The following is a 15,353-nucleotide window of genomic DNA, read 5'->3' on the forward strand; positions in this document are numbered from 1 at the left end:
CACTCTCTCCACAAAGCTCCAAAAATTGGCGAGAACACTCGACACGCTCATTTATTAGAAGTGGCGCGAGCATTCTTGGAACCCCTCTTGCACTGACCTTAGTCATGCCAAGATGATGATGTAGAATATTTAAAATACTTGTTTCGGATACTCCAACCATTGCTGCAAGCTGCTTCTTCTTCAGCCGGGTATCTTCTAATACAAATTTTTCGTTTTACATTTGCGACGATTTCCGATGTGGTGGCCACATCAATTGGCCGTTCGGAGCGGGGGTCATCTTCAATAGACTCTCTTCCTTATTTGTAAAGACTATGCCACTTGTAAACCATGGTTTTACCAGGGGCAAAGTCAGCATAAACTGCTAACAGCTCTTGAAAAATCGTCTGAGCGGATTTTCCTTGCTTGGTGAGGAACTTAATAACGACGCAGTGTTCAATTTTCTCCATACTCGCTGACTTCTTCCCGATTCACTTGTTTGCAGATCGATAACTCAAAAGTTAATAACCCGATTTAGTTCAAACTTGGTATATATACTCTTAATGAGGTGCTTAACAAGTGACTACCGGGACGAGTGAACCAACCCCCACCAACCCCTCCATTCCGCGAACTTTTTGACGTCCCTTCCTATATATGTTTGCATTATGTTTGTATTTGTTGCATAAACAACTATTTTAGACCTTTCTCTAGCCCTCTATTTATCTATTTCTAAACTCATAGTCATAGTTTTATCTTGTACTATCATATTGTATGTTTTCACTGTGTTTGTATTTGTTGCATAAACAACTATTTTAGACCTTTCTCTAGCCCTCTATTTATCTATTTCTAAACTCATAGTCATAGTTTTATCTTGTACTATCATATTGTATGTTTTCACTGTGTTTGTATTTGTTGCATAAACAACTATTTTAGACCTTTCTCTAGCCCTCTTTTCGTCTATTTGCAAACTCATAGTCATAGTTTTATCTTGTGGTATCATATGTATGTTTGCATTATGTTTTTATTTTTCGCATAAATAGCTTGTTAGACCTTTCTCTAGCGCACTATAAGTCTTAGTTTACTCATGTCACCCTTTCTTGTAATATACATCAGGTATACATAACCATATGCTACTACGGTGACCATTTACCATCAGAGGGGCCGTATGTTTGTTTGCCACCATAGTAGTATAAAAAACGCCCATGTTGTAAATGAACGTCAGAATTCCCAATCATAAATATTTTATTTACTTTCCATAGATTTTGTTTACTTTTAAATTACACTTATAGTATTGTTGTTTCTCTTAGTGTCTAAAAAACATGTAAAATGAATTGTGGTTTCACCATTTGTTTGTGTTTCCTTGTTTTTCTATTTTAATTTTATGATTGTTAACTGATCATAATAAATATTAATGAATAAAAAGCTGCGTATATTCCAAAATACACTATGATTAGTTTAGTGAAAGCGTAGCAAATATTCTTTTGTATTTTTACTTAGAATTACTGACAATTATGTAGTATTACTTATTATGTCAGTGTATTTAATACGCAACAAAATTTACGAAATAAATAACATTATGTTCTATATTCTGTAATTGTTAATTGTAGAAATAATATGCACGCGCATCGCCCAGTGTAGGCCGCACCAACAGCCGATCACAGAGATGCATTCAGAGGGAGTACGCATCGTAACCGGAGGACAGGACCACATTCTTAAGGTCAGTCAGGCTATGAGTAAAAACAACATATGCATCATGACCAGGGCCCTCACAGGACACTGCAAATTGAACAAACATATGGCAAACATAACAAACATATGGCAAACATAACAAACATATGGCAAGCACAACAATCTGCAGATTTTGCCAAACTGAAGAGGGAATGTTACTACACTCCTATGTGGTTGTAGCCCACCCATGCATAAACGTAATAATATCTCCTTTGGAAAGTTTACACTCTATCCTAAGGAGATAAAACCATCGCTCCTGAGAATATACTTCAATTCTTGACCCTGACGGGTATAGTTACATTAAACATATTGATTTTGTGGGCCTTTCAGACTAAACCATTACTTGAATGACAAACGTGCATGACAATAGTAGTGCATACACTGGATTTTTACTTAATGTTACACATAGACACCTATTTAAGTACACAATGTAAATAAACTGGCTATTACAAAAAACTTCAGTTGAGTTTCTTGCCAGTTCTAAATGAATCTGTGTATTAAACTGGACTGGAGCTAAAATAGTAATACAAGAAACATTACTTTCGTAAGCGGCTTTAATGTCCGTACATGAATAAATGATTTTTGATTTAATTGCCTGTTTTTAGAGATAATCTTTTTTTCCCCTCTTAATTCTGTCCCAGATTATGCGCAGTCGGGTCTCCTAATTTTGCGGCACCAGGACAATCTGGTCTGGGTTGTGGGGTCGGGAATTTTTTCCGCGTCGATAAGCTTGCTCATGCTGGTCCTGCAGTATCTCTTTTGCGTTCGGGTACTCTTATGGCTTCTTTGAAGACAAAATCCTTGTCAGTTTGCATTACATGGCCATACATCTGTTTTTAGCCATAATGTATTTATTAATGTATTATATACACGACACAAGTATTTTCGATTATTTATATTATTAATCGGGTGTTAATAATTTTATGGCAAATAAAGATATTTACCTCTCTCGACGTTTCGACTAGGTTGCACTACCCGTGGTGACGAGATGACTGAAGACTTAAGACCCGATTTATAATATACATAATGTATATGAAAGTTTAAAAATTACAGGTGTTTTCGAGTTCGGACCTGAGTCAGCTGTTCAGGCTGCATGGCCACTGCGGGCCAATCACCAGCTGCTTTATCGACCACGCCACCCCCACTATCGCTGGCAGCGGCTCGCAGGACGGACTCCTCTGTGTCTGGGACCTTCACACGGGTAAATTTTACATTCTCAACATTCCATTTAAAATTTATGACATTCCCTATTTTATCAATCATTTAACATCATCATCTTGTTCTTCCTTATCCTATTTATTTGGGGTCGACATAATATGTTTTCTCTTCCAGTCATCCCTGTCATCAGTCATCAGTCATCTCGTCATTAATATTTTAACAAAAACTAGTTATTTGTTAATTGTTAATGTACATTGACATACAGAGACATGTAACGCTTGCCTGACACATTTCGCATATTAGAGTGGACTATACACATTTTATTTCTGTGTATGAATTTAAGTGGAATGATGATTTAATGGATATGAATTTAAGAACTTCAAATTGTAGGTGACATCTTAAATGGATTTCCTTTAGATGTACTTTTTAAGGATCGATTGTATGTTGTAGCCATTAATGATTCTTAATATTTTAGAGCACCTAAAATATATAATTTTGAAGTATATTAAGTTTAAATATATATATATAAATATATATATATATAGAAAAAAAAGGCAATAATACTGATTATACCGTTGATACGATGTGATGACGGCTTCGGTGGCCTACCGGTGTAACATACGTCTTTACATTCAATGGTTATTATATATTTTATGAACAAAATATATATCTATTTCTATCAGTTATCTAATACACATAACACAAGCTATAGCTAGCTTAACTTGGGTCTAGATGGCACTATGTTAATTGTTCTTAGGTTATTATTATAACCATAAAGCCGATGACAAATAGAAATATATATATATATACATAAAGAGTAAAATTTTTGTTAATAATTGTGGGTTGTAAATGTACAAATATTGTTCCCAGGCGCATGCTTATACAGTATGCAGGCGCATGATGGTGCGGTGACGTCATTGGCGTACACGGCTTCGTACGTGGTGTCGGCGGGCTCCGACGAGCGGCTCTGTATATGGGATCGTTTCCAAGGACACATGCTAAACTCTATACACATCGTAAGTACAACATTATTATTTACTATAGTCTGTTTTTTAATACCGGAGAGACATTTCACATTACAGAGGTTGCCAGGTTTTTACATTTTTTAAATAGGGTTGTGGTACTATCGGAAATCAATATTAATTACCTATTTTTATAGGTAATTCAGAAATTGTGTGGATAATTAAAATAAAATATTAATTCATTGGACCATAATTTAAGAGCTATGCCACTTTCCGCTATCTTCCCATCATGTTCTATAAATGTTGATACGACACAACTCCTATTATCATAACATTAATACTACATTGAATGACAAACTTGCTATTCCTAAGTATTGTTTAGAAAAAGACAATCTTTTATGGGAATGGGTATAAAAAATTACAATATGCTATCAGAGGATATATGTACTGGAATTAACCTTAAATAAATTCACAACATAGACGTAGCACCTACACCACATCTGTTCATAGTCTCCGACTGATTGCAGGATAGGCACAGAAAAAAAAATTCACAACATCTGATAAGTCATATTGCTTCTCCTATTCTTACTAACACTACTGCTATACTCACTAATCGATCACTAGAATGCATGGCAATAGTTGTTCATTCACGGGATTTTCATTTAATGATGGACTTAGACACCTATATAAGTAAACATTGTCAATAAACTGACATAAAAAAAAATTGAAATCAATTTCGTTTCTTTACAGTTCTTCTCAATTGCATCTGTATACAGAATAGGGCGGTAGGAAAAAAATACAACAAAGTTTACGTCCATAAGCGGCTAAAACATCCTCAAACATGAATAAGTTATTTTTAATTTCAATTTAACACATTCAAGTAAATTTTCATTTGCAGGGCCTGAACTATATGAGTCGTATGCTGCCCCTTACACATACTTTGCTGGTAATGGGCGACCGTAGTGGGCTCATAGCCTACGATCTAAGCAGCGGTGATGTCATACGACGAGTATTATTAGGTGAGTATTACATTATGATCACTAACTATTTACACGAGCACTATACTTTATTTATGTACTTCAAATTCAAAATATCTTTAGTCATGTAGGTCTATTACAGACTCTTATGATATGTCAAAACTACCGTCAGTTCTGAAGAAGAAACTCAGCTCGTATACTTTTTATGGGACACAATTACCTAGATACATCAAAATAATAATTGCATTTAATAATGTCTAGTAAGACAAATTCAATATTGTCTACTAGGCACTGCTGTGTCTAAATGTGTCACCCCACCTTACATTTTCCTATTGTTATTTAGTATATAAGATCATTATTTCTATGCACATATTGTCAGTCAATTACCATCTGTAATACACATCGTCTCGACTAACAACTTTGTATTATTCACCCGCAACACTTTTCAAATAATGTACACGTTTACAATAATACAGATTCATTTTTAAATTCAAGCGGGTACAATTAGTTAATAAATAAGTATTGGGCGGTACTACGAACATTGCGTTATCATGTGACGCTCGTTGCTCTTTCATTACCACCGGAAGTCTGAGTAATCACGTCTCTGATCCTGTAATTGACTTTCTTATCTCATCCTTCAACAAACAACATTACGATTTTTGGCTGAGAGCACTGCTAGCTCAGCCTATTCCCCAAATTTGAATTTAACATATAATCTGTATTATTGTAAATATATACAAGATTATTTGAAAAGAATAAGAGTTTCTTGTCAATTCTTCTTAACTTGAAAGCCCTTAAAATGGCGGTAGATTTGACATATCATAAGAGTCTGTAAGTCTATTACAGACTCTTATGCATATCATTTCATCATCATCATACATGAATGAAAATAGTTTGATTTGATTTGGCATATGAAATTCATTTTTAAATCCTCACCTCGTCCTTGGTGTATGAGTATTTAATTGAATTAGTGCTAATTGGTAGTTTGTATTCACACACTTAAACTTAAAAATATAAAGTAAGAACAAAATTATTTAAAAGAGCAACACGCAAGTTTCTTGGTCATTCTTCTTGTGATGAGACAGCTTTCCAAATGAGCGGTAGATTGAAAAAAAGTGATGACTATTCAAAAGTGTTTCGATATAAGTTTATTTGAATAAATGATTTTCTATTCTATTCTATTCTTGGACTATGTAAGTTTTATCTGTAGAGTAACGGCACATTTTCTAATTTCAACTATTTTAGTTAATATCTCAAAAGTGGTGTTGTAATATTTCGATATTTTACATTTTTAAATATCATAATTGTCAACTCGCTTGACCTGTTATTATGAGACGTGATTAATGGGTGGATGGCCACTTATACATAACAATTGTGTTGGATAACGAATCCTTATAAAGTAATATATAAAAAAGAAAGAGGACTGTATTTATTAAAAAGAAAATAATTAAAGAAAAAGGAAGCAGAAATACGATTTCGACCTGGAGGAACGTCTTCCACACTCCGAACACCTCAAAGTAAGCAATGTAACACCAAATTACTCACCTTTGCTCAGGAACGTCTCGATGTGTAGTACTGTTTAGTGGCCACGCACTCTAGAGTGTAAATTTTCATAAAAACAATTATATTATGTTAAATAAATCATTATTTTGATTTATATAGTTAAAAAATACGGAGCGTCTTTTTTTCCAGATCTTATTTTCAATTGTTTTTTTATTTTTTATTCGAAATTTAAGTAGCCACATGTTTTTATATGTGGCCAGTATTACCGAGCGCCCTTTGCTTCAGTAAGCAAGCCGGTGATACAACCTGCTTAGACTAAGGAGATTCGGAATACGGAATATATTGTGTATATTAAATTTATAACCAACAAATAACGAATTAATAAAAATCATAGTTTATGGTTGTATGGCCTCTTATACTGAACATTTATGTTTATGTATAATGTGGAATGAACTACCAGCCGAGGTTTTCTCACAAGACTACAGCATGACATTTTTCAGGAAGGGTACATTAAGGTTTCTTAAGGGTTGGCAACGCGCACGTGACACCCCTGGTGTCTCATGCTTCCATAGGCTACGGTTACCATTTACCACCAGATGGGCCGTATGCTTGTTTGTCACCATAGTAGTATAAAAAAATATGATAATGATGTCTTTAAAATCGTTTACAGGCGAAGGAGACGGCTGCATATTTGTACGTCAAATACTGCCCCTGAAGGACGCAATCGTCTGCGACTACGCCAATCAACTGAGAATAGTTCGCTTCCCACTCGTCTCCGATATGAAAAACGAATAAAAGAAAACAACTAGAGAATATTTTTGTGTACAGCTAAGATTATATTTATTTATCCAGCTGAACGATAGACTTCCATAGTGTCTTACAGTGTCTTACAAATAGCAGATTTTTATATACTATCTTTACACGGTTATAATTCTAATAAACTTCATTGTTAAGTACTGGTTAACAATTAGAATAATATCTATAGCATACTTGGCATCGTCACATCCTAAACTCGCGCGACATGTCGTGTAAAAGTACTAATATGAACTCAATAGGTGCCTTCACACGTTTCTATGATTAGTACGAACAAAACACACAGACAAACGGGTAAAAATTGTATTAATCATAACTTTAGAGTTCTATTGGGTTGTCAGTGTTCTCCAATACTTTTTCTAGTATGTGTTATCTACAGATATTATTGTGTTACAGTTTTAATATACGTATAGATTGTTCCTGATTTTAGTAATATCTCAAAGTACATAGTAATTAACTAAGATTATGTTTCAGAATGTTGATTCATAAGGTCAATATCTCTCTTTAGGCTCGTTCACGCGCGAATCGACTTTCAGGTAGAAAATTATAAATATGTGTAAATGTAGACAAAGAGAACGAGAAAGAACTCGCTTGTGTCGCCAGTGAGCGCATTCACGCGTACTTCAATCGTGCGTGCTTTAGCGGATTTTTGTAATAATTAATTATCATTGCAAAATAACGGACAACTGAATATGGAGCAATTACATAATTATAGAGTTATAGATAATTAAAACGCCTGTCTTTGAAATTAAAATCTATGGATTAAATATGACATTTTAAATTAAAAAAAGAAGAAAGTATGACATGACAATGGCACTTAAAAGTGCACAAAAAATAGTGCAATAAAATGCAGTGGGGATCGATCAGAGAAAGCTTTTATAAAAGTGTTTGGCAATGAAGTTATAAAATATTAATAAAAAGTACTTTTATACTACAGTTAATTTATGCTTTTTCTAATTGCAAACAAAAGTAAATAAGCACTTAGACGCCAAAATAACATCACATCTACCTCGACATTGAAAAATTATTGAAATTGTAGTATTATCAAGTAACAAGATGTACTAACATCCAAATAGTATCCTAAATATTGATCTAGTATACTAAATAGAAGGGACTAGTTCTGTCGTTAAACTTTATGAACACTAAAAATGTTCTTTTCGTGCTCTTGAATCGCTCTGACTACTTTAGCTGGCCGCAGAGACAAACTACGACAATTATGCTAATGGCTATTACGATCTAACAAACACATTAATTAACATTTCCTTGTTTAGTATGCTATGGATATACAAACACGGGGATGTGGTTCGTTTCTGTGAAACTGTTTCGTATTTTATAGATAGCGCCGCGCGGGCGCGGTTGTATAGCTTAGGTTAAATATTTATATTTATTATGTCCTAATCACAGGAAGGATTGATTTGTATTATTTAGTTGGTGTCTGCAGCCGCGCCCCGCCTTAGTTTAATGAACGGGGCCTTAGAATTAGAATAATTATTGTTTTGTTGAATGTCAAAGTGCTCCGATCGAAACTAAATGTAAATATATCTTAGATAAATTTATCGCAAGTACCTACTACGTATCAACTACGTTCTTGATGCTTTTGTATTATTTATAAAAATGCCTATTTGTATATATATAATGTTTTAGTATTTAGATTTTATCGTTTTTAAAGTTTTACTAAAAGTTAATTGTATATTTATGCGAAGTTAGATTAAATTATCAAAATATTTTTTCACATGTATTTTATGAAGTTGTAACTACAGTTTGTATATACCGTTAATATTGTTACTCGTGCCAGATTACATATCTCGTAAACTTTTACAATTATCCTAATGCGAGACTTTCATAATAAATAATTTATAATACCTAGAATATTTATTGTTCAGTTAAAAACATCGATTTTAATTAATTTATATATATAGAGTTGTTAAAACGAACTCTGTAATTGGCTGGCTGATCTATCTCCAAGTACCTATTTACCGGTACTTTATATTGTGCCAGGTCCCTTAAGGAGTATGACGACAGCACCAACCGCCAAACAAAAAGTTATACCATATTTATCCTCATCACTATGAAGTAAATGCAGACACAAGGTCTAGCTTTGCTTTATAACCTAGTCTTCTACTTTTGTAACTCAACTAAAATATGACAATAAAATATAGATTGAGAAGTACAAAAGTCTATGATATAGAACATCAGTATTGTATAGTGTTACATCACCTTCATTTTTTGTCAATAGATGTCGCTCATGTAGAATATATTTTACAACTTATTTAATTCATTAAAGTACTAATTATGACGACATTTTCATTGAAAACATAATATTTAAAGTATTTATTACCTATATATTATTAGCTTTAGACGCATATACACTGTTTGGTTATATTTTTATTATATTTAGTACCGTAAAGGTGTTGCAGTTTTATAATAATAAAAACAAAACGCTTAATCATTTTGGATAGAGTTGAAAAGAATTTACAATTTTCTTCCATAGTCATTACATTGTATAGAAAAAATGATTTCCTGTTCGTTTTTATTACGCTAATTCTGTCCAAATGTGGAAACAGAATCATTAATAAAATAAAATTTACTGAATATTATTTAACGTTTTTTTTTCTACAATCCCATATTCGTCAACGACTTCCCAATTTAGCTGATGGGCAAGTCTCATTACTGGTAACTTTCTAATCGGTGTCGCATTCTTGGTTGGTTCACAGTCATTATTTAGTCTGTTGACTCGAATTTCAAAAACCAGTATGCTTGTCGTAACTTATTGACTAAACTATTATGTTGTACATAGAGCATGATGATGACCAGCCAGTAGTCTTACCGCATGATTTTTAATTTCATCATAAAGAAGGATTGTACTTTTCATATCATTGCCGATTCTTTTATTCCCCCGCAAGCGCAAAACTACTTTTTCTTTTATTCTCTTGAAGTTGACAATGTGCCTCATTTTTAGCTAGTAAGTCCTACACATTTTGGTCCGTTTATTTCGCTGTTTAAGGCATTATAGTATTAAATTTTCTACGATATCAAGACGCATTTCTAAACTGAGGGTCAGTCAGTCAAGAGCAGGATCTTTTTCGATTTGCGAAATATTTTTGTTTCTGGTCTTGACCGACTACTCTCACCTGATCTGATGTATAGAGAAGCCTACCGTGTCACTTGATGCACTGGATGCAGCACGCTCTTTTTGTGAGATTTCACTTACCTTCAACTGACAGAGCTCGTTCTCTTCTCAGATCTTCTCTCGAAATTTTATTTTAAAATATATTAATTCAATCTTACTACATTAATAAAACGAAAGACTTTAAATAGTTATTGTATTAACATATGTAAACAATTTTTTGCAAGATTTTTTAAATAAATTCATTGCGATTATTTTGACAGCATGTGCTAGCTTTACCCATTTGAAATAAAACCATTTTAGTGAACTACACATTTTTTTGTGCAAACAAGACACCTTTTCATTCTATTGTGTGTCTGCAGACAGACCCTCTTTCATTGTTCTGACACGAAAGATGATGAGTAATTCTATGTGTCTGTCACATTTGGATATTTGGTGTAAGTACCTGCTTCCTTATCAATGTACTATGGAGAAGACGATCGAAACCATCGTTTTCTAATTATTCTAGTTAGTAACGATAATTAGCCAGTACCAGACAAGCAAACTGCGTTAATTACGAATGATAATAATAATAACTACATTACATTAAAATATTAATTTATTTAGTCTCGAATGATAAAATATCGAGTAATGTACGTTGTAGTGAAAATTATATACCTATATAATTAAAATAAAACAGCATTATTCATGTCAATAAAATTAGGTAGGTACATTGTAGGATAGAATTATGATTACTTGTGTTCAAAACATTGCACTGATCAATTTGAGCACACTGATCGAATCTACGAATTTAAAGATTAATATATAAATACATCAATAGGTACAGTCAACATCAAATGTAACTAAGCAAGTCGGTGAAATCAAATATTTCTACACAATTCATATATATATACCTAATAATTATAAATTTGTACATAAAATATTATTGTTAGTTTCAATATAACGAAAAGTGAGTAACTTTAATAGTATTTTATTGTGGATAATGTTGAAATGTTACTGCTACCTGCCTGGTACCTACGCTGGTCAGGTAAGAGACAAAACCATGACAAAGAAATCATTCATTCACCGTTCGTCGAAGCATATTTACCAGAAATTTAACAATTAGTGTATAAATTTATATTTCATTTGGCTTTCCTGTAAAGGAAACACCAATAAACTAGATTAATGCGATAGACTGTAAGAGGTGATCCTGTTGCTTCATTGCAATTCAAATGTACTCAGCAAAACCTGTAAAATCACCTCATATACGTTTAACACTGCCCTTAAATTTTATAATAACTTTCTCGTCCCAGTATATATAATAATATGCAGGTATATTATCATATATTGCTGACTTGAACCTCACGGTACAGGATGAGGATTCTTAGTTACGATTATTGTTCCTATTGTCAGCATTCTGCCATATGAGATGGACTTCCAGTCACACTGCAAAGCCATTGCTTGCATTTACTTTCCCATTTCAACACGAGATAATTGACCTGATTTCATTCTCATCGTTTTTTCATCCAATATACTTTTAGCGTAGGTAGATGCGATTTCAAATTTCTTACCACCAATAAAAACATGTCTAAAGTCACTACATTTAACCCTTTGTCTACTCCAAGAATACATAACATTTTTTGCCAACAATAATTTCAACAAATAAAATCCCTCAAAATATGATCCACAGATTGTGTATGTGTAGAATTATTTAATTACCTGATCTGCTTAAAGATACCTACTTAATCGGCTTATATCTACTAAACAGAGGCCCACACTACAAACTGTTCAATATTGTTATATTTCTATTGTTACACTAAACCAAGAGTATACATTTCTTTGAAGAGTATTATAGACAATCAATCAAATCACTGGTAAATAACTATTTCTTATATATTGCACACTTCACACGACTTTTATCATAACAGTATCTACGTAAAACATGTTTTGTGGAAAGGCCTATTTAAAATTACCTTTTGTCTTACATACAAGAGAAATTTTCCATTCAGACATATAGCTACGTTAATATTTTATATCTATATATTACAAACAACAAGAGCGTCATAAAAACGAAATTACAAAAAGAGTGCGAATCCTTGTTCTTTCTCCTGCTCTTGGAATGTTTGTATGATGAAAACACGAAATAATGTGGCGTTCCTTAATTATTGAACAGCATTCGCAATTACTATTACTGATTGTTCTGGCTTTGTTCATTTCAGTTTATCTGTGCTCTTTTGTGCTTTTTGTTTACTTCCAAATGCAACTATAATATCTTACATTATCTGAGTGCATGACTCAAAGATAAGCATCCTATCAGTGAATACTATACAACCTCAGACATTGGCGGTAACTACCTCAAATTTATAAAGTAAGCATAGCACTGCTAACCCTGTTTCCTGGATGGTACAAAACTATTATTCATATTAAACTTCGTCCTGTACACTAACTGTGATTTTAACAATCTTCAAATATCTATCAGCAAATCGTAATCAAAATTAAGAAAATACAGTTGCAATATCAATTTGTATTCATGTCCATGGTTACAGAGTATCATAGCATACCGTACATTATCATGTACCTCCACATATTTATTCATCCATTCATTCCTTACTTTACAAGAGCATGGTCCCGTTCCTTGACACCTTAACATTATGGGGTATAGTTAATTTAGTTCATAAATTCCTTTCATAAACTAAAAACGGTCATATTTACCGAAGAACTGAAACATTTAAGTACATACGTCTGATGATGACTGTACATAAATATAAAAAAGTATACCGCATAAAAATCAACAAGCTTATGACTAGTTACTCCCGGGAGATATTTCATGCAAGCACATTAAAACAAACTAATTAAAATTCAACCAAGAGCTTGTCACATATATTAACTATATGTGTACGACAAATAAATTAATAGAGTTGAATTAACTATCTTAATTCATTGGTTTCGTTCATCATATTTATATGTAAATAGTTACGATACATTTAGATATAAGAAAACGACCGCGACATGAGAGCAAGGTTTTCAATTTTATTTCAATATTTTATTCTATTACTGGTAATACCTATTTCAGACATCATTTTCTCACAACAATTGATGGTAACAATTGTAATTGTTGCAATGTATTATCCAAAAACTACATGTATTTGTTGCCAATGTATATTGTTGTACAATGTTTGTGAGAGGAAATAAATAAAATTATTATATATTAGCTACTTACAGAACCACTACCTTATGTTTATGTCTCATGTCGCGTCATCCCTCGCAGCATCGTGTCCCAAACTCTAAGTTCAAAAGCAGTGACGAACATTTCTAAAATTTCAACACTAGCGGTTTGCATTTGTAAAAAAAATTGATAAAAAACATTTCTTATTACTGTCAATATTTAAAATAAATGTATTATTATTAAAGCAATTGATGTGAAGCAAAAGCAAATTCGTTGCTATTGGGTAATACATCTTTTGAGAGGGTCGTCTCCATTTTCCTGAGTCTTAAAAACTTTTTATTCATGATAATCGGACTTACATATATAGACGATGCTATGCGATAACATAAAGATGACGATATAGGAACATGACGAAATAATATGGTTTTAACCCTAACGAAACCCAAAGACTGTAGGTACGTACAGATATTATGTCAATTTTAAAAACTCTATCTAATTACAAATATACATACAGATCTAAAATAAACTAGATGGAGATTGATGTGAATTCATATTACTAGTTAACAATATTAATAACTAAATCTAAATGAAACTTAATATAAAGACACAAAAACGGACACAACGGCGTGTAGCATGAAAAGTAAGAGGAGATTCGTTTTAATTACATGTAGCGTAGTTTTGCTTCAAAATGAAATAATTTTTAATTTAACGTGTTTGTTTCACATCTGGTGTATATTTAGATACTTCAATATTCCTAATAACCTCCAAAGAGTGGCCCTCTTTGCAGGTTATTAGGAATATTCAAAGATTCCTAATTATATCTTCAAGAAGGGGCTATATTAAATTCAGAAGACGATCTGGACGGTTTCAAAATATCCCATTTCTAAATATATTATACGTCAAATGGAATGTGAAATTCAATATTTCATTACATGTATTTATATATATACTCACTGTTTCATTAACAATTTCCTAGTGATTTCTTCCTAAAAACCTGTTATTCGTTACATTATTTGAAGGAACTCTAATACTAAAGTGAAAAATCCCTAAACAAATTTACAAATCACGAACAGTTACAAAACTACGCTATGACGAAACTCCTCTACCTTCATACGACTTACTAAACAATTAGTGCACAATTGCGATGCGTATATTGTGTAGGCATAGGTTTGCATAAAAATAAGAATTAAAATTCGATCCGATTATATTACAATAACGATGGAATATTCATAAATAATAATTACACATATACCTACGTAAACCTAACGCTTGCCAGAATTTGTTGTACTATTCTTAGATTGTTATACCGGAGTAAATCTATTATATACATACATATAAATAAGTAAGGGTCCTGGCTGCCGTGACTCAGAAAAAACTATACAAGTCGTTCCTTTTTGGCAAACAACCTTGGCATATCTTTTAAGTGAACTATAGAATCTTGGGACTGGATCATATGTACCGCGGAACAATAACTATATGTTATTTATTTAGTCATTGTTCTTAGATATGTGCCCGAAATCTATGGTACCCACTGTTAACAATATGAATAAATTGTGAGGACAAAAATGTATAACCCACGTCCCAAGTCCCTATACCCATATTTTTTTTGGATTCCATACAAAGCAGGTAAAATGGTACTCTTATGTTGCGAGAATATGCGTCCTTTCGTCATAGTTATTAATACTGGTAGGCCGGGTCACAATAGAAACGAAACATTAATACAAAATATATATAAGGGGGTCCCAAATTCTGACTAGAAAGTTCCAAATAATTCTACCAGCTTAAGTGTCCTTGAAATGGCTTCATTTCTAAATTACTTGTATTTTGTTATTCCTTGTAGATTTTGGGTGGTATGATGGAAAATCAAAAACTTATAATAATATCCAATAAACGCATACATGAGAGACATGTTTAGGTATAGCCATTCAATTGTATAACCGGAGATGATCCAAATGAATGAAACC

At 32.7% G+C, this 15,353-nt stretch overlaps 1 protein-coding gene across 1 annotated transcript in view; it reads left to right on the top strand.

The window, feature by feature from the left end:
* The window catches only part of LOC131853005 (sterol regulatory element-binding protein cleavage-activating protein), a 48,185-nt gene extending 40,526 nt beyond the window's left edge, over window positions 1-7,659 (top strand). Inside the window, exons 18-22 of the mRNA XM_059203789.1 lie at window positions 1,584-1,693; window positions 2,758-2,905; window positions 3,733-3,878; window positions 4,723-4,843; window positions 6,975-7,659. Of these exons, the coding sequence (XP_059059772.1) occupies window positions 1,584-1,693; window positions 2,758-2,905; window positions 3,733-3,878; window positions 4,723-4,843; window positions 6,975-7,099 (650 nt within the window). The 3' untranslated portion in view covers window positions 7,100-7,659. The remainder of the gene's footprint in view (window positions 1-1,583; window positions 1,694-2,757; window positions 2,906-3,732; window positions 3,879-4,722; window positions 4,844-6,974) is intronic.
* The last annotated feature ends 7,694 nt before the right edge of the window (window positions 7,660-15,353 follow it).

Source organism: Achroia grisella, unplaced genomic scaffold (assembly GCF_030625045.1).
Source record: "Achroia grisella isolate CSIRO2021 unplaced genomic scaffold, CSIRO_AGI_Agris_v1 utg874, whole genome shotgun sequence".
Lineage (NCBI taxonomy): Eukaryota > Metazoa > Arthropoda > Insecta > Lepidoptera > Pyralidae > Achroia > Achroia grisella.